General features: G+C 38.1%; 1 protein-coding gene across 1 annotated transcript in view; it reads left to right on the top strand.

Annotated features, from left to right (window-relative positions):
* plxdc2b (plexin domain containing 2b) overlaps positions 1-26,553 on the top strand; it is a 71,593-nt gene that overhangs the window by 11,895 nt on the left and 33,145 nt on the right. The window contains exon 2 of the mRNA XM_020935715.2: positions 20,610-20,833. Within this exon, the coding sequence (XP_020791374.2) occupies positions 20,610-20,833 (224 nt within the window). The remainder of the gene's footprint in view (positions 1-20,609; positions 20,834-26,553) is intronic.

Consider the following 26,553-nt stretch of genomic DNA (forward strand, 5'->3'; position numbering starts at 1 on the left):
ATAAGAAAGCATATTTAATAAACATTTAAACATTTTTACATGGTTGTTTTAGAAGTAGTGTGTTTTGCCAACCTGCAAAATCTAGAGTGTTAGGTGCCAAGCTACTCAAACATCACCAGAAGCCAGAGTAAACATTAAACAGGCCGCCCACATTATAACAGGGCCCTCATTTTGACCTCTTCAGTGCACTGAGAAACCCCAGTCTAAGAGCTAGCCCACAGTAGTGTCTGGGCAGCAAAGAGGAAACGTATTAGCAGTACTCTGTTGAACTGCAGCCTGGTGAAGCACTGTTCGCCCCAGCAGCTCATACTGATGCAGCACCAGACCAGTGGAGAGGCTAATCAATAGGCAAATAGAGTGCTGAATGGGCACACAAGCCTTACACTTTAAGTTCAGACCAGAAAACATTTGCACTGCAACTAAGCTTTGCAAATTCTCTCCATCAATGCTGGGAGAGAGGCCCACACAGGACAATGAAACATACAGAAATCCTTTGAGAGCTATCACTTCTATTATTATACCTGGATTAATTATAGATAATAAGAAATGAACATGGCAGGTCATTGATGCTTCTCTGTAATGTAATTAATGCTATTTATACATGCTTTTGTATTGGTTGAGTACATTTGACTGGGAATCAAAATATTTCATAACATTTCCATCATCTCGTATTGTGCCTTATGAGAGCAGTATAACGTCTTATAAAATGTAATGGATGTTTTAGTTCTGGTGTTAGTAAATGCCAAGAGCACATCTCTAGGTGCAAACAGGAAATCTAATAAACCCAAGCCAATTAAGATTTGCAATGTATATTATATTCAGCATAATAAATTATAAATCTGCCTCTTCAAAACCAGGTTATGTTATTTCTATAGCTGCACAATTTTTGAAAAAAAAAATATTATTTTTTTAATTGTGATAAAATTTGTGATGTATATTTAAAAAGTAAAATTAGATTGTAAACAACAAACCATGAGCATTAACAGAGAAGACTGAAATATTACAGAATTAGAGCTTAATGTTTGTAGATACAGGTTACACAGATTTTGTGATTTTTATTCAGTTTTTGATTTGACTGTAATATATTGTGCAGACCTATTTCTTTCTGCTCTTTTGTATTACAGTACTCGCTGCTACATCACTTTTTTGACTGGGGACTGATACATAGAGTTGCTGGGCTTTGCCTTGGGTATTAGTGTCCCATAGTAGATTTGCAATGACAAGCCCATACGTAAACAGGACAGGTGACACATCTAGTCTGATGGAGGCACAATCACGCTGACAGTCAGGTAATTAAAGACCCCTGTTACCTTTCCATCATGGCCCTGCCGTGTGTCTGCTTAAGCGTGATGGACAGAGAAATTTTGACCCTGTCTGGCATTGTGTCATTGCATGTGTGGCAAGCTCTGAAAATAAACTGACAAGACACTGTTTTATGTGTAATTAAAGGAAATATTAACTATATTAACAGTGATCAATTGATGCATTTTCTTTCATAGCCAATTGCTGATACTTGTTTAAAAGCCAGAGTAGCTAATGGCTGATGAGCTCTGCCAATATTGTTGGCTGATTTTTTTATTGTTTTCCCCAGTAATTTCAGCCCTTTTTACCGCAAACCTATAAGAGAGCAGTGTATGTGCTGTAATATGGTATAAGTGTTATAATTATTGTTGTTTTATATATATATATGTGTGTGTGTGTGTGTGTGTATGTATGTATATATATATATATATATATATGTATATATGTATATGTATATACGTATATGTATATTTTACATTATAAACATGCTATACTTCATTTAAAAAGCTCTGTTGTCAGTTGGCAATTAATGTACTTTATTTATGGTTTAACTGGTTAGAGAAGAGCTGTGAGTGTCAAAATAATACACAGCACAGTTACAGTGATCCTGGCTCATGGTATTGGCAGCAACAGTATGAGTACTGGCACCTTTTATCGGACCAGATACTAGTATTAGTATCGGTGCATCACTTAAAATCTAGGTCATTGATTTTTCCAGTTATTTATGAGTCATTGAAGATGTTGGGCAAGGCCAATATAAAGTACTGCCCAAACATGTTGCTCCAATGTTCTCGTTTTTTTATTACTTTAGCTCTTAGATGGGATTCTCTGTAGTTTGAGTGGTACTAGACTGCTCTTCAGTTTTCAAAGACTTATCTGTCTTGTAGATAAATATTACAAATAAATGTCACTCTACATTGTTAAGGAAATGACAAAATGTAAAAAAAAATGTAGATGCACCTGCCAACATAAGGGCCAGCTTAGATTTAGAACAAACTGATCCAGTATCTCAGACATTACTATATAAAACCAAAGATCAAATGGCAATAAACTGGTAGGTAGACATTTTATAGGACATGATTTCATAGTTAGTGATCTCTATCTCAGCTGTCCTACTTTACTATCCAGTTTTGGCATCTTCTATGGACACTGCAATATCTCACCCAGGGACTGTACATCTGTCTTGAGTAACAAAACAGGTCTGGCCTTGTGAGGGGGAAAATGAATGAACATTGAAGGACATAGAGAGGTCATGGAGGGAATTTCAGGGCAGGAAGGAGAACTCTCTGAAGTCTTGACTGTGGGGTCAAACAGCTGAACTGGCACCAGACAAGCACAGATGCAGTGTTGAAGAACATATGTTTACGTGGGCTGTGGGTGCTATTGTAATTCTTGTATTTAACTCAAACTGGGTGCTATCTGCAGCTTGTTTGCTCACTGAAACAGTTTCTCATATGTCAACATTGTTACATCCATTTGCCTTCATCTCCGTTTGTGATGAGTGCTGTTTTTCCTGAACACCACAACACAGAACGCGGGCAAACAAAGCCCACGCTCCACTGCTTCCTTTTAACATTTTGATCCATAAAACGTTGCATGGATTTTGTTGCCTCTGGAGTTATTTTTCCACAGTCCCACCATGTTTTCCACTTCCGCACATTTTTAAGGGGCTGTGGGTGCCATATTCTTGATCAGAAGTCTGGACAGCAACAGGAGAGCTCAATGGGAGTACCTTCATTCATATTTTATGGAATAGCAGACCAGTAGGTATTTTATTATAAATAAACCACACTGAAAACACTAAAAGAATGGCAACAAGCAAACAGCATTAGTGTGGGTGCTCCCTATCTCATGTTCAAGGAAAGTAAAAGAACTAACTACTTTGAAGATGAATGTGGCAAAGATTTCATCAGAAAATCCTGATGTTTGTGTGACATGTTTTAAAGCATGAAACAAAATCCATTCAGATATTTTTTTCCTATTCTGAAAAGAAAAATCACTACGAAAAAGAAGTAAAATGCGAATATTAGCTACCAATGTGTACAGTGGTTCACAAGTGGCAAGGGATGAATGATAAAAACTATTTTGAATCGCAGAATATGGTATTTAAAGCTGCTGAGTTTGCAAATATGTTGTGGTAAAATCTCACAGGGCTATTATGTTTGATGCTACTGTTGAATATAGATGATGCAACTTATGCACTATGATTAGGACTAGACGTGAAGCAAAAGAATCAGTTTTCCAAATAGGCCTCCTGTATGTGTTATTAACCAAGATTTTTGGCATGTTCAGCACAAAACACTGCTTGACTATTGACTCACTGGTCGCAATTAGGTGAAAGCCAAGGTCAATATGTTTTGTGTTTCTGCTCTCAGTTACACGGAGAGGACTGGAGTCACTAGAGCAGGAAGCATTATGGTTCTCCTCTGTTGTTTTCATTTTCTCTTATTAGCATATTTATAATAGCCTGTAAGACATAAACAAGTCAAGCTGTACCATGCATATACTGTAATTGTGTGTGCATTGCTATTCTCAAGGTCATGTCTCTTCTTTCATGAGGTCTGTCAGCGTTCTGTTGTCTATAGGGCTGGGTGCTGCGCTGACAGTGGTAAAACATGTTGAACAGGATTGATTAGAGACAACAGGGGCCCGACTGAGTGCGAGTGTTTTTATGGAATCTGTAAAGGAGCCAGAGCCTTCATTACTCAGCTTTGCACAACTCTGGTCATGTGATCCACCAGAACAGGCCCACACCTAACCTACCTGCACCAACTGAAGAAATACTATGATTCAGCTGTGAGAAATATTAAATCTGTACTGTTGACAGCATAACCGTTACTGTAGTCTGATTTGGATTTGTTTCAGAAGAACTTCATTGTCCTACTGCCATTTACTAAGTGTATCATAATCTCTAATCTTATTTACTGTTGGCATATACAGACTGCTATATTGAGCACTACACCAGTCATTTACAGTATTTAATGTGCTGGGTTGGCATAAACTTTTTTTTCTCACTTGCCACTGGATCTAGTATTTTTCAAAAGTGACTCGCTAATAGTTTTTTTTTATTTTTTTTATTAGCCATAGTTACATTGGTGTATATGTGATGAAATGTATCTCTACCATTCAGGCTTCAAAATTAAAGCTGTGTTTAAATTGATTCAGTGCCATAGGCGTGTGAAAACCTTGCATTATAGTTGATAAGTGGTTTGCATAAAATTCTACTGTCCAGAGTGGTTGTTGAGACTGAATGTGTTAGGACCAAAATGAAAATCTATCAGCATCCTGCATCAAACTGGGATAGTTTGCACATGTAAGTTTGTATTGTTTGCATTGTACTGGGAGTAACTTTAAATGCCACATCCTATTTTAGAGGCAAAGCTGACCTTGAAATTCAACCATTATATCAATATAGGTACATGACTTTATACAAGTAATAAGAAAGAGAAGGGTAATAGTTGGTTTCTCATGTGCGATGGCTTGAGCATCATCTTGAAAAATGTATTGAATATTTGCTTTTTAGAACATGGACTTCAAGTTTTTGCACTAGAGATGTCAAGATTATTAGGTTAATCAACCGATCAATCAAAGATCTGAATTATTCAGGCCAGCTAAATATTAATCAGAGCTAATTAATAATCAGATCAGCTTAAGTGTAAAAAACCTTTTCACATACTCTAACATATTAAATAATGTAAAGTAAATAAAATTAAGAATTTAGTCATGTTTGTTAAACGATAAATCACACTGCTTTTCTCACATTAAACACTAAAATTTGTTTGTCATCTTGACATCCATATGTTGCACTAAATGCTAAACTTATAATCTTTTCCTGTTAACTTGTGTTTTCCAAATTCCACATCATATCGTCTTATCTCACATGCCATTCTCCATACCTGCCACAGTAGCAGGGAGCCCCTGTGTTCTGAGTCCTTAGACCCTGCGGCGTTGTGTCTCCTGTTATTGTCCACAGAGACTGATGTGTGCTGCTGGTGTCGTGCATTTGACAGGAACATATTGACTCAGCCCCCCCCCCGGGTTCTCCGCTCTCACCCTCTGCACCTCAGACAGCTTTTAAACCCTCTCTTCCTCCTATAACCCTATCCATGCGCTTGTGGACTATGGCAGCCCATTTGAATATGTCTTTCTTATATTTTCACACATCTACAAATACAAAAATAGTCACCTTCTTCCCTTCTGCACTACATACATTTCAGCTGTCAGAAATAGTTATCGCTGTAGGGAAACGGACATGTTTTATTCATGTGCCACCACTTCAGTATTGCTGTGTGTTTCTATGCATACCCCCATGGAGCTTGTATATGTATTCCAGGTATCCTTCAGCAAATGTTTATTCCCTTTGACCTGGATCTTTGGAGAAGTAAGCCAAGCCAAAGCGTGGGTGCAGAGAGGCCCTAAATTTGATCAATGGAGCCTATGGAGCCATGCAAAGGAGTCCAGGGCTGATGGCAACGCGCCTAGGAGCACCTAAGAGAGACAAAGAGCAGGCATAACGTTTAGCATAAGGTTTTCCAAAGAATGCCGATCTCAGTTTTCCCACTCAGAGTAAAGATTGTGGACAGTTAGTAAAGTGCATGTTTTTTTTTTTCTGCAAGTTAAAAATAGTTCCCTGTAGTCATAAGAACAGGTGTATCACGGGAATATTTTTAGGAAACATGTAGCCAGTTTCCCTTCTCCTTTCCTTATGTAATGCTGACTCATACTTTCTATCAGTATAATAAAAACAGGTATATTTTTAGCCTGTTAACTGGAGAAAATTGTAAATATGTTGTTTAAAATGAACGATGGGTGATCTAGATACTTGATACTAGCTCATATATATCCCTAACTGGGTAGTATCTGCAGCTTGTTAGCACACTGGAACAGATTCTCAAGTTAACTGCACTTGGATGGTAGAAACAAGACTGTAAAGAAGCTTGCTAATGAACTTCATTTACTAAAAATACATTCTTGTGCAAGTACTTTTTAGGCTTCGTTTTGCCATTTTAGTATGTTTTGACAGCTATTCTGTGCCTCCATCTCCACGTCCACCAACAATCATTTATCATTCAAGTTCACACAGGCAAAAAAGTGGGTGAAGTGTCTTGCTCAAGGGCACAAAGACATTTATAATTATAAGAATCAAACCAGCATTTGTTAATGGGTTCCACTTAGGATAATTTTCTATGGCTAACCCTCAAAACTACAAAATTCAGAACATCTGTCAATAATTACACTATCAGTAATCCTAAACAAACTTGTAATTCATTTTGCATTTGTAGCCAACTCGGTTTTACTGTTTCAAATACTTGCGCCAAATGCTGTGTGTTGGCCTTAATCCACTGACACCAGGCCACTAGCGTTAAGAACAGTTTCCCATTAGTCAAACAAGCCTGGAACAATATGTCGATGTGAATATGACTCCTCACTGATGTATTGGACCACTAATAACTAACTCTTGATGAAGGCACTGTTAGTAATTCTCCCCATGGGAAAAAGCACTGTGGGTTGTGCGTGCTGCCAACTACATCCATCTGAGGAACTCCAAAATAGCAGGCGCTCAATTCACTTTTATCATCACCTCTGGAGCATGCACTTACCCTTATACGTAACATGGGACAAATAATTTTCAAACTGTCTCTTCCATTCAAGCCTTTGCATTTTCTTGGGCACTTTACTGTCTATTGCTGTAAGGGGGAAATGAGTGGACTTCGAACAGATATCGACCTTTTGAACTAAACTTGACTGACTGTTAATGTTTGTTTGCACAGTGGTTTTTGTGTAGTTTTGTGTAGCGTGTGGAGAGATGGGTGGGGTGTGGGAGCTTTTTTTTGTTGTATATTTTTGTTTTCGATATGTATAATTTAAAATATGTGGTCATCTGTCTTGTGTCCTCTGTATCGGTCACAGATATGTGTGGATTCGATCAATTGACAGATTCAATGACCAACCACAGTGAGAGGCAGCAACACGTGCGCTACCAATTTCACCCTTCATTTACACTGACCACAAGCGGGGCATGTCCGGACAAGACTGAGCAGGCTGTAAATGGCTTTGGTGATAATAAATACGGTGATGGATGTGCCCACAGGGATCCAGTGGCAACAATCAAGGCATTTCAAACCATTATTCAAATACACCCAGAGTAAAAATCTGGATAATGTCCTCAAATGGCCCCACATATAAAACTACCTCAGACAGCAGTAGTACATTCTAAAGTTCATCACTCACCTTAGGTTCCATTTTGTTTCACACCTCTGCTTAAACCTGTGCTTTTAGCGTTTGGACCAGCACGACCTGCACTCACTATATTATCTAAATTCCAATAACACATTACTGTCAGCTGCGCTGTTTATTGCTTTCCATTTTTCTGGACAGTAAATTCCAGTGAAACTTTATTAGTCTTGCCATTATTTGAGTTTTTTTTTTCCTTGGTTGAATGGTTATTAAAGATGCACTATATAACTTTTCTGGTGGGGGGTATGCCATCTGTTTGTCTCCACAGAGATCTTATTGCTTTGTCTGGAATGTCTGGTATTAAACCTATCCAGCGCTTATTCAATTACGGTTATTTTATTGTCATACAATGGCTGAGAGACTAGCACTCACACCTCACAGCAAGAAGGTTTTAGGTTCAATCCTTGGGCCCAGGCTTTTCTGTGTGGAGTTTGCATGTTTCTTCCCACGGGTGGATTTTGTCTGGGCATTCCGGTTTCCTCCATCAACCCAAAACATGCACGAGAGGTACATTTTCCAGCCAAGGCAGTCCTGACCAAGTCTAGCAAGATCATGGAAATGGGTCCACGAACACTGTACTGAGTTGATATCCCAGCAGTCAGACGGTTTGCAAAAACCCTATAAGTGCAAGTTCAGGCACCAGCTAATCAGTGAAGAGTGATATATTCAGTGTTGTCAACGATTCCCGAGATCGAGGATTTCAAGCTGGAATAAAGAGAATGTTTGGTGAATTTCATCAAGGGGAAAGACGTTATTGTCCTTCTTCCTGCGGGATTTGGAAAAAGCTTAATATACCAGTTAGCCCCGTTGGTGGAGCATTACATATCATGACCAAATAGCAGAGATTGGTCAAATGATAAAAAGTACCTGTCTACCGTCAAAGGAACGAAATCTAAGGCTGAGAGGTCAGACGATGTACGAAGTGAAACGAAGTAAAACCGGCTGATGAATCAGGCTAGTAAAGTGTACCTTAACCTTAGAAAAACAGGCTACTGTTGTACTGTGAGCATGATTGTCTCACTACTGAACTGACCCATAACCAGGCTATTTAAAGATAACTACAAAAATAATGTTTGCATTTTACAATAATTGGTTGACTTTTTCACTAGGTTTGTATGTATTTCTGTGTGCTCTGGATTGCGAAATAGAATAGCAATTTAGGTATCTATAAGTTGTATATGTGATTGCTGAATGTCCTTCTATGGCTGTACAAAAGCGCTAGACAGCCTGTACTTACACTATTCCTTCCATAATGGGATTACTGGGGGCATTTAGTCATTTTTTTTGCACTCAAGGTCTCAGTGTGGATAATAGTGTGTTGTAAACAATGTGTCATATTGATTTCTAGTGAATGGCTCATGCTGCTGAATGGGATGATGCAATTATTGATTCTCTGACTTGACTGTGGCTAAGCCTCGGCCACTGACAATAAGACACAAGACGGTTAGGAAAACATGTACTGTCATTAATATACTTTAAACATTCTTAAAAATGCCAAAAATTTGATTTTGAGAGAGGGGGTGACTGAAAAAAATTAACTTATGATTAAGCAGGAGTCTTGTGCATTTTATACATAATCCTAGATGAAATCATATGTATTGCTTTTTTCTCTTTATTTAAGTGCATCTTCCCATGTTGAATATTTTATGGTTTGCACCTAATTACAAGATTACAAGGAATCAACTTGTGAGTTTCTGTGGTCGCCCTCAAAGCTGAAAAATCTTAAACCGCAATACGTGCTGTGGGTGTAGCCTCATCATCACGAATTTATCAAGAATAAATTACTATAATATTAAAATATATTGAAATGCATTAATATGGTTTTCTTAGTAGGGCCTGACTTAAGATGTTTGGGGTAAGTACTAAGCAAGATAGATCACTTGTTGACGTTGCCAGATAACCCAAACCAGAAAGCTCTTCAAGTATACACTTAATAACAACCACTGAACAATTTACCTCTAATTCCCTTTTTAATATCGTGATGTATTTGAAACAGAATTGATGCTCAGAATGTCCTTGAGTCCAGACAGTTGGAATGTCTGTCTCAAAGTGTGGGAATAGCTGCGCCTTGGACCTGTCCGTGTGTGTTTACAAAGTGTTTAAGTGAGAGCACACTGGACTGAGAGGAGGGAGAGGTTTGGCAAAGATGTCGCTGATGGATTAGCAGACCAACCCGAGGCCCCGTTTGGCCCCATCACAGCACCCCAGAGAAAGACACAGGGATAAGAGCTGTTGATACACTGAGTGAGTCAGTCAATTGCTAGTCAATCTTTAAAACATTCGATTGGGGTTCACAAAAATAGTGTTATTTTTTACTTGATCAATCGACCTACAAATAATGCTGTTTACTTTGTTCAGTCACATTACCTTCAATTCAGATGTCATTTCACATTATTCCTTCAAGTCATAACACAGTCTCATACACAGTGTCTATTTTTTACAGTGGTAAGAGAGGTGTAAGAACTACAAGATTATTCTTCAAAATATATTATTTCCAATTTAAATAAAGGCATAGTTAAACAAGGTGAACAAAGATTTAGTAGGACACAATGTAAGCAGCATTTGTTTTGTGGGTGGAATTGCGAGCAGTACATACACACAGACTCTTCTACTGTATGATAATCATTCATTATAAAATAACCAATATGGCATTGTTTGTCTTTGTTTACGTCTGCCGGTGTGAATTTATTCAAATTGATGCACTGACATAAAATGCTGTTTAGTTTTGTGTGAGACTTGTGTGAGGTGAATTATGAAGGAATTTCTGCCAAAGTTTGTTTATTTTACACCCTGGATTTATCCCTCCAGGTGTTTTGCAATATTAAATTGGCCCAAAATACACTCTGAATATGAGTCAGCAGGTTTGTGGCCTCATGCTCAAATAAAACCAATCCTGTCTTTCCTCCTTTTTAACTATATTTTAGGTTAGGCGTTATCACAAATAAATCATCATGATTTCTTTAGGCATATTTAATTGATCAATCACAATTTTTTATTTCCTTTATTTTGTCTTATTAAATACAAATAAAATGTCAATATGAATTTCCCGAACATAAGCAATGCATACTGTTAATTGGAATGTAAAACAAACAAAAAATAGTCAAATTACTTCCTTTTAAGTTTGAACTCTGCTCCAAACCACTGATAGATAGACAGATAGAAATATATAGATTTGCTCTAGACGTAGACGTAAGCTGATCATTGACAGTCACTTCAGTTGCACAACTAATGCTAAGCTGAGTTGTGAACAGTATTTTATTAATTTGAAAGAAAAGATATTAAATCCTTTTCATAACAAATATATTGATTCATTGAAATATAGACAGATAGACAGATCCTGTAAAACTACCATCATTCTTACTAAATTTAGGGATCATATTTTTAAGTCTCCTTAGTGAATGTGATTTTTCCACTTGGAGTCCTGCAAGAATCCACTATTATTAACACAGGTAATGGTCTGCACAGGAGGGAGCTGTTACAGTGACACATTGCCTGCCAGTCCAGCTTTATATGGTCCAGTGGTGTAAGAGTGAAGGAGTTGGAGTCTGACTGAAAAGTGCAATAGTAGGAGGAGTGTTTCTAAAGCCCCACAGCCCATCACTCAATGCGCCGCAACACAAGATGGACAGTGCTCTGAATTCCTTAGCATCTGTGTCAGCTCTCTTCAATGTTCTTTTCTCTCGGTAATCCCTCTGTCTTCTGAACGCCTGCAGCTAACTCACTTTTCTCTCTATGTGTCAATGCCAAAACATTTCTGTGTGTACACTTCCTGTTCTGACCGATACCGGAGCCAAGACAACCACCAATTACACTTAAGAAGCCACAGCGGTGACAGCGCACCCTCCATGGTTTACTTCAGCAATCCCAACCCTGTGTTTTGAGGTTTGATACTCGTGTGCACGGGCATATTATGGGCTGCTGTGTGGTTCAGTCAAATCAGCCCGCTCCTATTTGTCCAGTGTTTTTACTAAAATAAACCATTTCCGACAAAGATGGATCAGAGGGCACTGGTATGGGTTAAAGTGTTGATTTGAAATGACTGGATTTAGTTGCCCACATTCGCTTCCTCGAACATGCACCTTGTCTTGTTGAAATAGATTGCGCTGTCAAATAAACGAGCTCTAATGAATTCCTCCCATCTTCCATTTTTGGCAAACTGTAATTAACACTTTAGGATGTTCTACAAATTATTCATTGCTTCTTTTTACACCTGCCTATTATCACATCTGAATGCTTTGGACAGACTTGGCACAATTAGCCTATTTTAGAAGTTGATTGCTATTGGCTGGTGCATCTCAATGAGAATATTTCAGGCAGTGTCTTGTTTCAGTATAGATGCTTTTTTAAATGTACTATACCGTTGACAGTAAGATTTTATATGACATAATAGTTCAACCCAATGGGACACTATTCTGAGGAATATTTACAAATTGCAAGTTAATAATGAATAATGGATCCATTTTATATAGAGCTTTTTGGACACTCAGAGATTCATTCACTCCACACTGGTTAGCTGACGGACACAACAACAGTATGTTGCCACTTGTCAATGGTTGTTTTGTATAGCAGGGCTTTTCATAATAGAGGTAATTTTTTGCTCTTTTGATGTTTTTGTTTTGTGTTATAGTACCAGTAATGACTGAAATACTTATATTAATATTTAAAGATGTTGGTCATAATAAATATTTAAAAGATGTGCATCTTATTAACACTTGTAGAACATATAACTAACAGTTTTTTTTCTCTTGTTTTGGTTTAAGGTTTATACATACATACAAGGTTGTGTTCAATCAGTATATGAAACTGAATTTTCTCTCCCAGGTTTAATAGATTTCCAGTCTCAAAGCATTTTGCACTGCTTTAACATTTTGAAATGTGACTAATTCTTCTGATACAAAATCGCTTGTGTAGTGAAGGAGTGCTAATTAGCAAAGAGCATGCTTGAATGCCTTCTGTCTGTCTGGAGATTTTGTTAGCATTGAGTTGTAGCACTTTAAGAGGATGGTATCTCTATATTCTTTCTTTACTAACTCCCCTTTAATGTGCCATGACTGCCTTGGTGATTTTGTGATGATTTATTTGCGTCTCATATCTAATCTCTCGGAATGCCTTCTGTGATCACTGTTATTGCCCTATTTGAAACTGAAAATCTTATGGTCTTTCAGTTCACAGGTGCGACTCTCTCCTGATGACATTTTTATGCATCTGCTTAATGACAGACTGCACTCCTTAAAGGGGATGTGTTAAAGGGGTTAAAATAGCACACTTTACAATAACTGCAGGTCTGTCTGGTATATCAGTAGGCTACACTCTGCTTTATGTTGCGTGTGTCTTTGCCTAAGGCTTTATACTGTAGTCAGGCATTACATTATGAACACCTGTCTACTTTACTGGTGGTCCTAATGAAGAAAATTGTATGCACTTTGTGATGGGAGATCTTTACAACATTAAAACATCAGAAAATAGTGCAGTATGGGGCCTTTAATAAATTCATCAGTCAGCTAATGTAAATTTTGGTCGACTAAGACACCATTGACCAATTAATCGACTAAATAACTAAAGGTCTATGGGTCAGTTCTCTCTCTCTCCCTCAATCTCTCTGTATATATCTTTCTCTGAGCATGTCTGATCACAAACTGCAGCATGTGTCATTTTACCGGTGCTTCATTTTACACCAGAAATCACACAATTCAAAATTAAAACTATCTCTGTGGATTTTGAGGAATGAAGTGAGTAAATGAGGTAGGAAAGAAAATATAAGGGCCCGATCTTGCCCCCAAGCACTTGCGCAAGTGTGGGGCATGGAGCCATAGGGACATGGGGCTTCAGAGGGGGTCAGCCCTGTGTTCCCACAGCTCTATGTTCCCACAGCTCTATGTTCCCTCAGCCACGTTTCCTCATTTCTAAGAATTTTCTTATTTATAATTTTTTTTCCTCAAAATTTAATTCTAAGTCAAGTCCATCCCACATTTAAAGGGATGATTCAGAGTCATTTCAACCTAGGATCCTTTGTACCATGACCTCTACAGTACATCTGTATTCAACTGCTGGTGGATAATAGGCTAGGTGTGACTTCCAAATTGAGATAAAATCTGATGCAGATTGGTGATAAAGGAAATGTGGGAACACAGGGCCTAATTTTGGGAAGGAAAAAAAAAACTTAGGAATGAGGGAACATAAGGCTGTGGGTACACAGGCATGCTCCTCCTTCATAGACTGGAGAAGTTCAAACTTTTTCTGGCTCTTCCTCATTATAGGAGCTGTGAAATGTTTTTTTAAATTCTTGTATTATGTTGTTAACTCCTCAAAAGCATACGCTTTGGAGATGTAGACAGCCTAATCATGTTAGATTACTCAAACAAATAACATAAAACAAAATACAACTCAGGGTATGTTTTTGATGAGCTAAGAACATTCTAACATGGCTAAAAGCTCACAAGAGTCAATTTTGCATAATATAGGACCTGTAATAGCAGTTCAGCACTGTTCCCTTTTTGAACTGTTTTAATGGATAAACTGTGACATGCCTTAAGAAGAATAGTTTTTCAGATACTCCCAGCCAATAGTGTAGCCATTAGGAGTGAAAAATCAACAATAATGAGCCAAGACAAGATTTTAGCATAGTTTAAAATAAGTAAATCAATACATATATTGTTCAACCATTTAATTTTTGTTGAACATCCAGATTGTTTTCCGTAATAGCAGCACACGTTGGTTTCATGACAAATCATGCCTCAGCTGTGAAATTAAATGTAATATTTATTGGGTGCAGATTGAAAATACAAAATGTCAATATTGATCTCCATATGGATCAGAAACCTTGTGTAATTGTGAACTTGTGTCTTTAAATATTGTCCAGTCCCTAGTTGCCGTCACAATTCTCCCCTATCATTATGCAAATCATTACACTTACACCTTAATGAATACATTTTCTAAAATATGCACAAATCAATAGTTAATCTGTGTTATTAACTTCACCTGGCTGCCTGCCTGTTGTTCTAATATGATGCTTGACGCCTGCTGTAAATGTAATATCTCTGCATGTTCTGGCTGCCATTTTATATTAGCCACATATGAGCTATCATCTATCAACCCAGATCAGACATCCTTGTTTCATCAGCTCTGTGGAGATCAAACCATTTCTTATTAAGCTCACTTTATTAACTCATCCATCACGCTACACATCCTGACTTATTGGCCCCCTGTCTTTTTATTCTAATTTCATTCCAGACTAAAAAGACTCCTGACATTCATTTAGCATTTTTTTTTTTTTTTTTTTAACACATTTCTGGTGTCCATGTTATTGAAGCCACTGTTAGAATGACCTTGCACCCTATTAAGTTTAGAATGTGTTTTAAAAGCAGACTAGACTGGCTGAGGGTGGAGAAGACATTATTTCTGACTTTGTGTAACCCTCTAACTACTTGCAGCGGTCTGTCTGTGTAATTTGGGCTAACCTAACATTCATATAACAGTATTTATGGTGCCATTAAAGTGCTGTCATGCTAATATACTTCCACAGAGCTCCCTTTGAAAGGTTCAACTTACACATGCTTTTAAGGGTCAGATTGATGAGGGACCAGTCATGGGGGTAAAAGCTGAGACGAGATTAATTTATTAATTTATTTATTTTGGTGGGATTTACAAAGTGGTGAAATATTAATGTAATTTTCAGGAGCAAAGGATAGAAACTTCAACTACTACAAATACTTACTGGAGGTTACTACTACAGTTACTTCTACTTTAATTGTCGCTATTACTACAATAAGAATTTACCATGCAATTTACCATGTTACCCTTATTGGATATCGGCACCAATACTGACAAATTTATAAGATTGGAAATCAGCTTCCAAATATCATGTTCAGCTGGTATCCTAGTTTGTCATATAAATTGATATAATAAGACTATTTCCTCATAGTATTTGGCCCAGAAAGTCTCATAATGTTTGAATTTTTGTTTATTCAAAGCTGTTTTGTAGTTACATGAGAGGTAAATAACAGCAACATAACACATTTGGATTTTTAAAATTTTTGTTGAAAGGAAATAAATGCTGTTATCAATCTCTGCACTGTTATCTATTGATATCAGGTATGGGCAGATAATCAAAGCCATAGTATCGAAATCGGTATTAGAACTGAAAAAGCTGGATCAGTGCATCTCTAGTTCTGGGACAGGTAGAGTGGACAGAGGAGTCATTTGTTGAATAATTTCGGCAGGAAAATGATGGTTCTTCTAGTGACAAGCCTGTGTGATTTCTTGATAGAATCTTGCAGTCAGTGTTGCTCTCTGCTCTTGGTGAAATTACATATTCTTAGGCTTTCAACCTGTCTCAAATGTGTCTTATTTGGTTGACAGACTTATCATTGCTCATCTTTGATGTCCTGATCAACTGTGGTTAAAGGAGAGCACGCATACAGAATGGAAAATGGTGGCAATTTTCTCTTTTACAAGGTGCTAATGGTGCCAATTATGGTGTGTGCATTTCTGTCCAATATCACACAGTTTGTCCCTGCTAACCATGTGCACATATTATGACTGGGACATCTGTGAAGTCACACCTGAGGAGCGCTTAGGCGGTTATAGATTTATCGTGGTTCCATTTCACACTTTCTCAGTGCCAGTCGAACACATGCTGGGTGTCCTCGGCTTTCTAAGATTGGAGATAGCTTCAGCTCCTTGTATATAAGCACAAACTCCAGAAAATGTTGCAAGTAAAGGGGAAGCATTTGATGACCTTCTAGTGATTTCTTTACAATCAATAAAACAATAGAAATATAAAGAAATATGAATAGTATTTGTTGTGCTGCATTCACATTACACAGCTTGAGACATTTTCTAATAGGAATGGTCCAATAAGGATTGTTTTCTTCAGCTGATGCAATACCTATTATATATTTGTGAATCTTCATATATTTTTTTAATCTTTAGGAAGGCCACACACTATTTTAGTTAAAGGTGCTCTATGTAACTTTTTCAGGACTCTCCACCTGCTTGTCTGCATGGAGATTTTATTGCTTTGCGTGGAATGTTGTACAGTATAGTATCTGTCTTCAGTTACAGCTGTTTTGACTTTCAGAAATATGTAATTTTTCTGTGAGTTTGCTTGCCTCTTCACAGATCTGACCTGTAACTTGGCCTGGTGGCACTACTTAATGGAGATAGATGCTGTGGAATATTCTAGGCAAAGCGATTCACATCTCCATGAAAAAAATGTATATAAGAAACAATTACAACATACATTTTCTGGGATATTGTAGGAGAAAATATAATGTATAATGTAAAGTAATATGTGAAAATGAAAGACTATGCCCATTCAGCACCTTTAGTCTGTAGTTTTATATCCTCTTAAAAGTCCTTGAAAGGGTTTAGTTTGAACCATATTACCCTCCCTCTAGCGTTTTAAATCAGAGGCGTTGACAGGCATGAGTCCGGCCAACATGTCCGAGGCTCCAGTCAGAGTGAAGGTATGCAGGGGCTTTCAGAACCACTGAAAGACAAGTCAGAGGAGTAAGGATTTCCTGTCACACAAAAGCAAAGAGGAGGAGGCTGTAGTGCTGAGGAGGAGGAGTCCTGCTGGGCGGTTATTTTGGGTGTCCCATGGGGGTCTGGCCCAGTGCCCTCTCGGACACTTGACAAAAGACCTCAGTGCTCCCGGGATAATAAAAGCTCCACTCCCACTCTGAGGGGTGATGCAGGTGCAAGTTGTCTGGTATACAGTGACTCATCATGGGTGCGCATTGAACTGGATTCTGGGAAAAGAGCAGTCATTCGTCCTATAGGGCTCAGTGTTGTGATCACATGTGTTTGAATGTAGTACTGTTTGCCTGGTCTCAGCCATATATTTTGGTGAGCTGACAAAGGCTCTTTAATGGGGGTAGATGTTTATGTGGTAGTGGAGTACGAGGGCCAAGTACCTCCTGCTTCACAGTATGTAACTTATGGTGGCAGGTAGTGTACTGAAAAAAAATCTGAAAGAGGGGGTATTATGCAAAATCAACTTTTTTGAGCTTTCTACCATGTTATAACGTTGTACCCTAGTCAAAAATATGCTTGAAGTGGTTTTCTGAATCATTCGTGCATGTTTGAGTGATCTTGTGGTCTCTCCCAGGCACTATTTGAAAACGTCTGGTGAATGTAGCATTTTCAAACCGAGAAAAAAGAGAGAGAGATACTTTATTGATCCCAAGGGAAATTCAAGTTTAGCTGCAGAAACATTTCCACTGCCTTTTTCGCCAGTCGCCTTTGTGTCTCAGTCAAAGATCTCAGTGCAGTTTAACAGGAAGACTGGTCAAGTAGGGTCAGCAGATCTGTGTCAATTTGAGGAGAGGAAGAGCCAAAAGTGTCTCTCCTCTGTGACCTGCAGCCCTGGCATCACAGCAGTGTCCAGGAGGAAGCAGGTGAACACAACAAGGAAGGCCTTAGGAAAGTAGAAAAGGCAACATGTTGATCCAAATATGTTATGTGTTAGCAATTAATACCCCATAGAAATGTAATATCTTTTCTTTAAATGAAAGTAAATTGTTTCTCAGTGGCCTTGATCAATATCAGAAGTAGGAAAGGATCACAGGATAGAATGACTTACTTTTATTTTGAGGTGAAAATGACTGTTGTACAAAATATGTTTTAATCATGTTATGAAAAATGGAATCAAGTAGCGAGCCTCAGTATTGGAAGTTTAGTGCATAGTTCCTCTTACATATTTGCCTTCCCCTCCTAATGTTGGCACAGTGTATCATCTGTTTTATAAAATATTTTCTGGACCCTTTTCTGTTTATGATATCATTCATACTCCCTCAGCTTGGAAACAACATTGATACAGTTTTATGTAATAGACTCCACTGGCCTGATTTTAGATGTATTATTAGTATCAGCATTCTCCCCTGGTGTTTGACCCTTCAGCTAGTGCTAGTTTGTTGCTTCTTTGTGCTTAACTTCCCGTGCAGCCCCAGTTAATACTTTTTAGTGTATTGGTTTATCAGCTATCAGCATTAAATAACCAGAAGGGGCCTATTTTTGGTTTGGACCAGCCAGCTAAAGAATATGCATAAAGCTTTATTTACTTAAGTGCAAAGAGAATGCTGCACAAAATGTTACTACATATTTCTTATCCACTTTGTAGTAAAACAGGGTTGTGGATGGCTGCAGTAAAAATTTTAAATTGATAAAAAAAAAAAAAAAAGGCCTAAATATTGATCCAAATATCAACATCAGCCATGAAAAACCCATGTTGGTCCATCTCTAAGCTTGTAAGCTTGTGAGACTCTCTTGGGATTTCTCTTCTCTCTTATTTCACCGTAAATACAATATATTATTTTTTTCTCACAGTAATTTATGGGAATGTCTACTTGACAAATTGAGAACATTACAGAAGTTTGTATTGCCTAAATTTACTTTCCTCAGCCATAGGAATCTCTACAAGTAAATTTATGTACAAGCTTATACACAAGAGATAATTCAGTCAATTTATCTTGGCCTCAGAGTTTTGAATGCATACGACTAGAAGTAGTTATTTGCTTATCTCACTTAAAAACAGACTGCTGCTTAATTATCCTCCCTTTTTTTTTTCTTTTTCGTAATTTAATTCTAACGGCAACAGCCATCATAAGCAATTTGGTCACATAATAAAAATAGCTTATTAGCATCTAGGTTCGGCTTTCCTCCTTAAAATATTACTATGATTAAGAGGACAGTCTAGCCAAGAGGGACCAGAGCAGACATGGCTGGTAAACCCAATGACCTCTAGCCAATAAAAGACAACAGCATAAAGTGATAAAAAGTGTTTTCTGTTTGCATGCCAAGTCAATTTACATTCTTAAAGGAGCTGCATAAACTTTGCATATGTGGCATGAGGAGAAAGTTGATTACTAATTGTCTTTAACTGCTTAATCCCATTAGAGGCAGTGGGAGCTGGAGCTTATATGGGCCTGGAAAGCATTAACATGAAGGGAAGAGAAGCTAGTCTGTCGCATAAAAACACATGGTCTATATTGCCTCTCTCTCAAAAAAAAAAAAAAAAAGGAAAAAGAAAAAGAAACACTGGGACTATACATCCAGGGTCACGTTATCATGTTTTACTGGCGGTGTTTTAAGTTAAGTAAACTCATATGTGTCTTCTGCTATGAAAAATTGTGGCAGTGTAAGAGTCCAATAAGTTGGAGTAGCTCAACTGAAAAGAAGAGTCTCGGGAGGAATACAAAAGTACATGTTTGGTATTTAGGGAATTGTTGCAGTAATATTGAGCATAAATCAGATATCAACTATGTGAACAGGTGGTGTTTCATGCTTTGAGGAGTAAACTTTTAAGGTGCTTTGTTCTTTATATATGGTCTAAAGCAGTACCCTACAGGTGACCATTGATATGGGTAAAACACAATTTTCAGTGTCCTTACCTCAATCTGAATACTTTTGTCATCCACTCCAAGAAATTGATACCCAGATACTACCAAAACTAGATGCTCATTCAAGACTGAGATAAGTATTGATACTGAAGAAATATCCCGTATAATACAAAGTCAGTCATTTGACTTGGGGACTGAGAACAGTCTGGATCTATATCAGTTCTTTAAGCGTATTACGTATTTTGTTTTGAAAATTACATTATGTAGTACCACCTTGACTTCATACAATATGACTTTTCAGTTTTTCAATTTCTTACAACTATTGGTCTCATGGTCACATTGTTGTTTACCTGAGAGACAAATATTTCTCAACTGTCAGTGGAGGTTCATTGGACTGGTGTTTGGAATGATTGAGTATGACAGTGATGCACTTGTATATAGGAGGAATAGGAACTCACTAATGTGCATCTCTTTCAGATGATGTGAGATGCAATGCCATTACTCTGCATACAAATTAGTGTTCAGACATTCATGCTTTGCTTTACATATCTGCAACAGCAATCAGCTCCATTCAGTTCCAGTTTCCCTGTAAAATCTATTCAGGCTTCAATATGTGGTAGAGATACAAAATATTTAATTCCAACTTCCAGCAAATTATTGAATCTGTTCTAAAAATTTACATTTTTATTTTTCAGCTGGTATTCTAAATTGATGCTTTTGTCTCTTCAGGGGATTCTTATTCCTATTTGGCGGAAGACTCGGGCGATGAGGACTCAGCAGTGGATGTCAGGCTCTATAGTCATCGGTGGAGAAGATGGCTCCCTCCAAAACCTCGAAACATGGACAGTAACAGAGCAAGTCCGGAGCAGGACCAGAGTGCAGAGTCGGAGGAGCCTGGAGGCTTTCCTGGAGTGCTGTCTACAGAAGAGACAGACAATAGTTCACAGATAGAGGTAGCACAACATGCACGTAATAGCAAGCCACATATATCAGTATCAGTAATGTAATGGCATGGGCTTCTTCAGTTAAGCTGCAATTATTTGTAGCAATATACTATTATTGTACAAATGATCTAGCATGATTATCCTGAAAGTCTCACAAACTGTGAGACTGTCTTGGAGGCTGGGAAGAGCTACTGCTGTCTAAAAGTTACATTATTTTTTATGAACAGTAGCAATATAGCTGTCATTAAAGTCTCAAACTTATAGACGCATGTGCTTCTTTTTTGATCTTCTGGGGAATTGTGTACTAAGTAAAAGTCTGTTTACACTTTGCTTTACTATATCATACTAAGAAGGAGAATCCTAACACCAGGGAAAATGTTTTTATGCATTGTCCACACCACCGAGAATTTGCCTAAAAGTGATGCAGTGGGGGGTAATTAACCAATAAAACTTTCTCTCTCATAAAAACTTTGGCTGATATAAAAACCCAAAAAGATGGAAGTCCACTCAAAAACTGTTGCTGTAATACTTTCTTGATTCCTGGAGGCATTAGGAGTTTTTGGAAGAACAGCAGTAATGAAAAATAAGGCCCTTAAGGTTTAATATCAAACTCTATCAATGCTATGCCTTTGACGAGGCCCTCACATATTTGAACCACAACAGCCAGTATTGTGCCATTGCTGAAAGACTCCTTGTTTGTCTGTATAAATATAAGGCCTCACTAGTGTCCCTTTGACACCTATAGGCCTATACGCAGTTATGGTGCTGTAATGATGGTGGTTTCTGCTTTTAGACAGCTTGTTAGTCCCCCCTCGGCCTCTAATCATTCTAAGGTTCATAGTATTGTGTCCCTGAGTGGAAGGGCGCTTTGATCGTCAGCTGTAAACAGTCAAACCCAAACCGCTAAAGATGCCCATGATTTTGTCCTCCCCCAACATTTTCTGCTGTTGTAAGAATAGTGGTCACACACATTCTGTCATTTGTGAGATTTTTGTGTGGCTTGCACCAAGGAGCTTACCTGACAACATATAGCACAGAGAAGCGTACAGGGACTTGGGATAGATATTAAAGGAATTCAAAAGCACATGTTCACCTAAGCAGAATAACAAGGAAAAAGACCTGTATCTTGATGTGAAGAAGTCACTTACTTGTCTCTGTAAAGATAGATAGGTTTAATGCCCTACTGTGGAGCACTCATAGATGGTATATGTTTCAGATAAGAAGTGAGTATGGGTATGCTTCCGACTCTAATTCACTTTCTGTCGTAAAACCGTCACCCCTCACTTTGTACCTGCTGCTGTCATATTAGTGATTTTGATGATGTCACACTCCTTTAGTCCACTTCTTTATACAGTCAGTACAGACACTGCAAGTAAAGCAGTGTTACATTGCCATGGAGACAAGCAGGTGGTATACCCTCTGCCAGAAAAGTTACAAAATGCATGTAAAGTAACAGAACTAACTTGAAATGTTGAGTGATCATCTTGAGGTCAATGAGTGTAGGGCTGTGACAATAATTAAATTAAATTACACACTCTTTTGTCTGTAAATATGTTCCACATGGATGTCCTCAAGTGGCTTCACATCAGCTTTATCTGGGTACAATTACGAAAAATCTTATATCTATGATCTAAACAACTAATTGATTAAATGAAAACAATAAGCAAAATAGCAGTTAATTGCAGCCCTAAATGAGTGTTTGCTGCAGCTGAAGCCATTAGAATATTCGCCAATGTGCAAGTTCTGTTTATTTGAGAGCAGACAGTGGGACGCCTGATTGCCTATAACTCTGGAGATCGTCTTTCCACCCCATTACCCTACTCTGTACTGTCCCAGACTTATAAAAGGGGGGGATCCTTTTGTTGGGCAGCTTCAGGTGGATTGAGCCCCAAAGAGATATTGCCAGTCACCCAGTTTTAACAGGCTATATTTCTACATGGTCTGACTAATGGGTCAGTTGTTAAAGTAATGTACTCAGCTTTAGCTCTATTTAACTTCCATTTTGAAGAAAAACTGTCTGAGATGTTCCAGGTTTAATGTTGGCCTGCATTGTTTAATTATGTGTAGACTCCCATTATTCAATTAGGCAACAATTCAGCAACAATTGAGAAAGTTTGTCTGTATTTGGGCCTTAACCAACATATTTGAATAGTAATGCCCATGACTTTTTGCCCCATTACCCCACACTGCACTGTTCCACCAATATATTTGAATAGTATTACCCATGACTAACTGGGCCTTACATTGCCATGTTTTTAAATGGTATTTTTACTCTCATGTTCAAAATCTCATTCATAAATTCAACATCATTTGGAACAGTTGCACTCAGATCACCTGCAGCATTCCCCCCTTCATGCCACACAAGCCAAACACAAGGTCCTGACCTGACAGTCTGAAAACATGTCTTTAAGTGTGTTGACCTACAGCTGTCAGGGAACATCATTTTCACTGCAGCCTTTCAAAGAACATAAACAAACCTACGTGGCATGTACTTGGTATTCGATCAGACTCTATATGACACATTCTGTTTCTATACTATCTGTTTCAACACCATTGGGCATGTCTCAACTAACTCGTATTTTTTCAGCTCATATAACCTGACTTTACACCAATCCCCCTGCAGGTCTCCATCCAACCAAAATCGCTACTGCTTTATAGTCTTGTGTTGCTGGTGTTATTTTCTTAGCCTGGTTTAATGTGTGTCCATATTGGTGGTGCTTCTAGTTCTGAGTTCTAACTGAAATTCTGGCTCCTGGTAGTTTCCAGCTGTGACTGCTCTGGGCTTTTAATGCTCTGGTACATTGACTTGTTTGTGTATCACTTAGAAGAGAACTTGTTTCAACACCAGATCGAAAACTGCTGTGCACTGATTCACACTGCTCATGGCATGTCTTATTCACAATAAAGCTCTATTTAATTCAAATTCTTTTTCTTTTTTTTTTTTTCATCAGGTTTCGCAGCATTAGAATTAATTCGCATGCCAACACGGAATGCATGGCTCTTCACTGATTTGCTGAGGCCCGCACTCGCACTTCCATGGTTTTTGTGAACTTTCTAGTGTATTCTGATTCCTTACCTAGTCGCTGGGAGAAATTAAATTGAGGGGAGGCACTAGGTGGCACCAGCCTAGATATAGAAACCCAGCATGTGTGTGAGAGTGAGCATATAGCAGCATTAAATCACTGAATCACTATTGGTGGGTTTCAGATTCTAGATTGTAATTATGCCATACTTCTAGATGGGGTGCAGCAGCCAGTTTATCCTATTGATAACACTGTGATCATTCCCATTAGTGGCTAGACCCAAGTCACTCCCAAGACCCAAGTCACTCACATATTAATTTTAGCTGTCCCACATCTGTATAAAATATTCCTAGGCTATATAATGTTGTGATGCTCACCAATATCCCTAGTTTAATGTACAGTACAAGTTAATTGGTACATCCTAATTGTCTGTTGTTATGAATGATGGAGATAGTGGTTGTCTTGCTCTTTAGATTAACCCATTTTTACATAGCTCTGTTCTAGCTTCTACCTTCATAGTTTTTTCGGTGCTGGCATCTTGAAGTGAAGTGTATTTCTGTGTCTCTTTACATGTATTCCTTATGTATTGCTGTATTATGTCAAAAATATACCCTGAACTTGAAAAATTGAAAAGTACATCTCCTCCTCCATAGTGTATATAGGTTCAATAGGCCTACTTGGGTTTCTTCACACATATATGAAAAATAGCTTCTAGCCGCTACAAGACAGGCCAGTCCAATGAATAATGGATCAGAGATGTTATCAGCTGATTTAAGTGGTCCATGTGTGAGCACTGCACCCCTTTAATGCCCTTTCAAACGGACTCTAAAGGAGATGTTTACTTGACTGTGGGCGTATCCAAGTGTAGCATTATAAAAAGAGGAATGGAGGAAGAGCTATGCCTGACACGTGCCCTGATCTCAGCTTAATGGGAGCAATCAGTTAATGTAAAGAAAATAATGGTTTAAATGGTTAAATCGTACATAGTGGTAATTAATAGCCTCTATAGAATGACCATGAAGATATTTTGTGCACTTAAAGTAAAAGCATCACAAACAATGCACCTTCTTAGTCATTTTTACTTGGCTATAATAGAGTAAAATGAAAGGATTTTCCAGTCTCCTGTCTGTTCACTACATGTACAATTATCCTCCAAAGCTCAAGGCTGTTGTTGTATTTAGATGATAATAATGTGTAAGAAAAAAAAAAAAACTTTGATTGGAATTATCACAAAAATGAAACAATCAATATCACTGGACTTTCTAAACTTTTTCATGCAACGTTTTGCTACTAACTAGGTAACTTCTTCAGGGTTTTGTGTTAGTAACTGTGTCTCCCACCAGATGTAGGGGTGGGACTAACATGTGCCAGCTCCCACTAACCAGTTTAGTAAGTCCTTCAATTAATGTGGTAGGAATCTAGATGTCAGGTGCATCCAAGAGGGTACAATTGTGAGATTGTTTTGCAAGTTCAGTATAGAAGGAGGAGAGCTTCATTCCAGTTTGTCACCAGGTTTAGGGACATGGGGCTGATACTTCTTTGTAACATTTCGGGTGTGAGGTCTGCCACCTCCTTGTCTCTTGCCCAGAATGTTCCATAGTTTATTGTTTTATTGTGAAACAAATACCTTAGAAAAAGCATTCTCCCTATGCTCAGACTTGCTTCCACGCAGATCTGGCCTGTTGGCATACCCTACCTGACACCGTGGAGCTACATAAATGCATACTGTCGAATATTTCAGGCAAAGCAAGTATAGCTCCGTGGAGATAAGTTTGTAGTGTGCTGACCACCTGAAAATATACCTAGTGCATCTTTAATTTGCACTAACTTTTTATATTTAGTCACAATTTGCTTCTATTGTCCTATATAACTGTGTAGAAGCATACACTCCCCCTGTAAACAGCCTGCTGCTCGTCCACATAAAGAGCCTCATATCTCCTGTGCTGATTAGCAGAACCTTTACAGCCATATTTGCATGCACACCCTCCACAAGTGTCTTGTTTTGTATTGTTAAGTGAGACTGCTGAGCAAGACAGTGCCGTGGAGGGGACAATATCAGCAGCAGATGAATCTAAGATGAGAGGCTTCTGGCACAGTTTGCACAAATTAATCAGATGAGGTACCAGGCGGTGAGACCTCCTGAATCCTGATACTATCTATGCACTGCACTGTTGGGAATGAGAGAAGATGAAAACAAAGTTGTTGCTATGTATACAACTTTTTTTCTCTACTTATTAGGATATTTCCTGGAGGATTTTTATTAAAGATGACACTTCTGTGGGTTATTACTCAGTATATATTTAGATCACCATGTTGCCTTTTATTGTTTTGTAAATGCTATATTCACCATAAACAATGTATTAAATGTGTTTCAATAAGTTTTATTTTTGTAAGTTTCATTTTCATTTTTGACACTCTCCCTTCCCTTTGCTCCCCCTTATCAGAGTGCTATCACAACTCAATCGGTGTGCATGAAACTACTGTACAGCACGTTTATGAAGTTTGAAGTCGAATAGGGCCTAGAAGAGATCTCTAGATTACGCCATCATACATGGATGACATAAAATCTCTTCAGGCATGTTTTGATGACGGAATAATGTTATAACATGGTAGAAAGCTCCACAAAGTCGATTTTGCATAATACCCCTCTTTAAAAAACAATATGCATTTATATATTAAGAAGTGCATTTTGTGGTCCATGTTGTT

This window comes from Boleophthalmus pectinirostris, unplaced genomic scaffold (genome assembly GCF_026225935.1).
Source record: "Boleophthalmus pectinirostris isolate CB_2022bp ecotype Guang Dong unplaced genomic scaffold, ASM2622593v1 HiC_scaffold_15, whole genome shotgun sequence".
NCBI classification, from domain to species: Eukaryota; Metazoa; Chordata; class Actinopteri; order Gobiiformes; family Gobiidae; genus Boleophthalmus; species Boleophthalmus pectinirostris.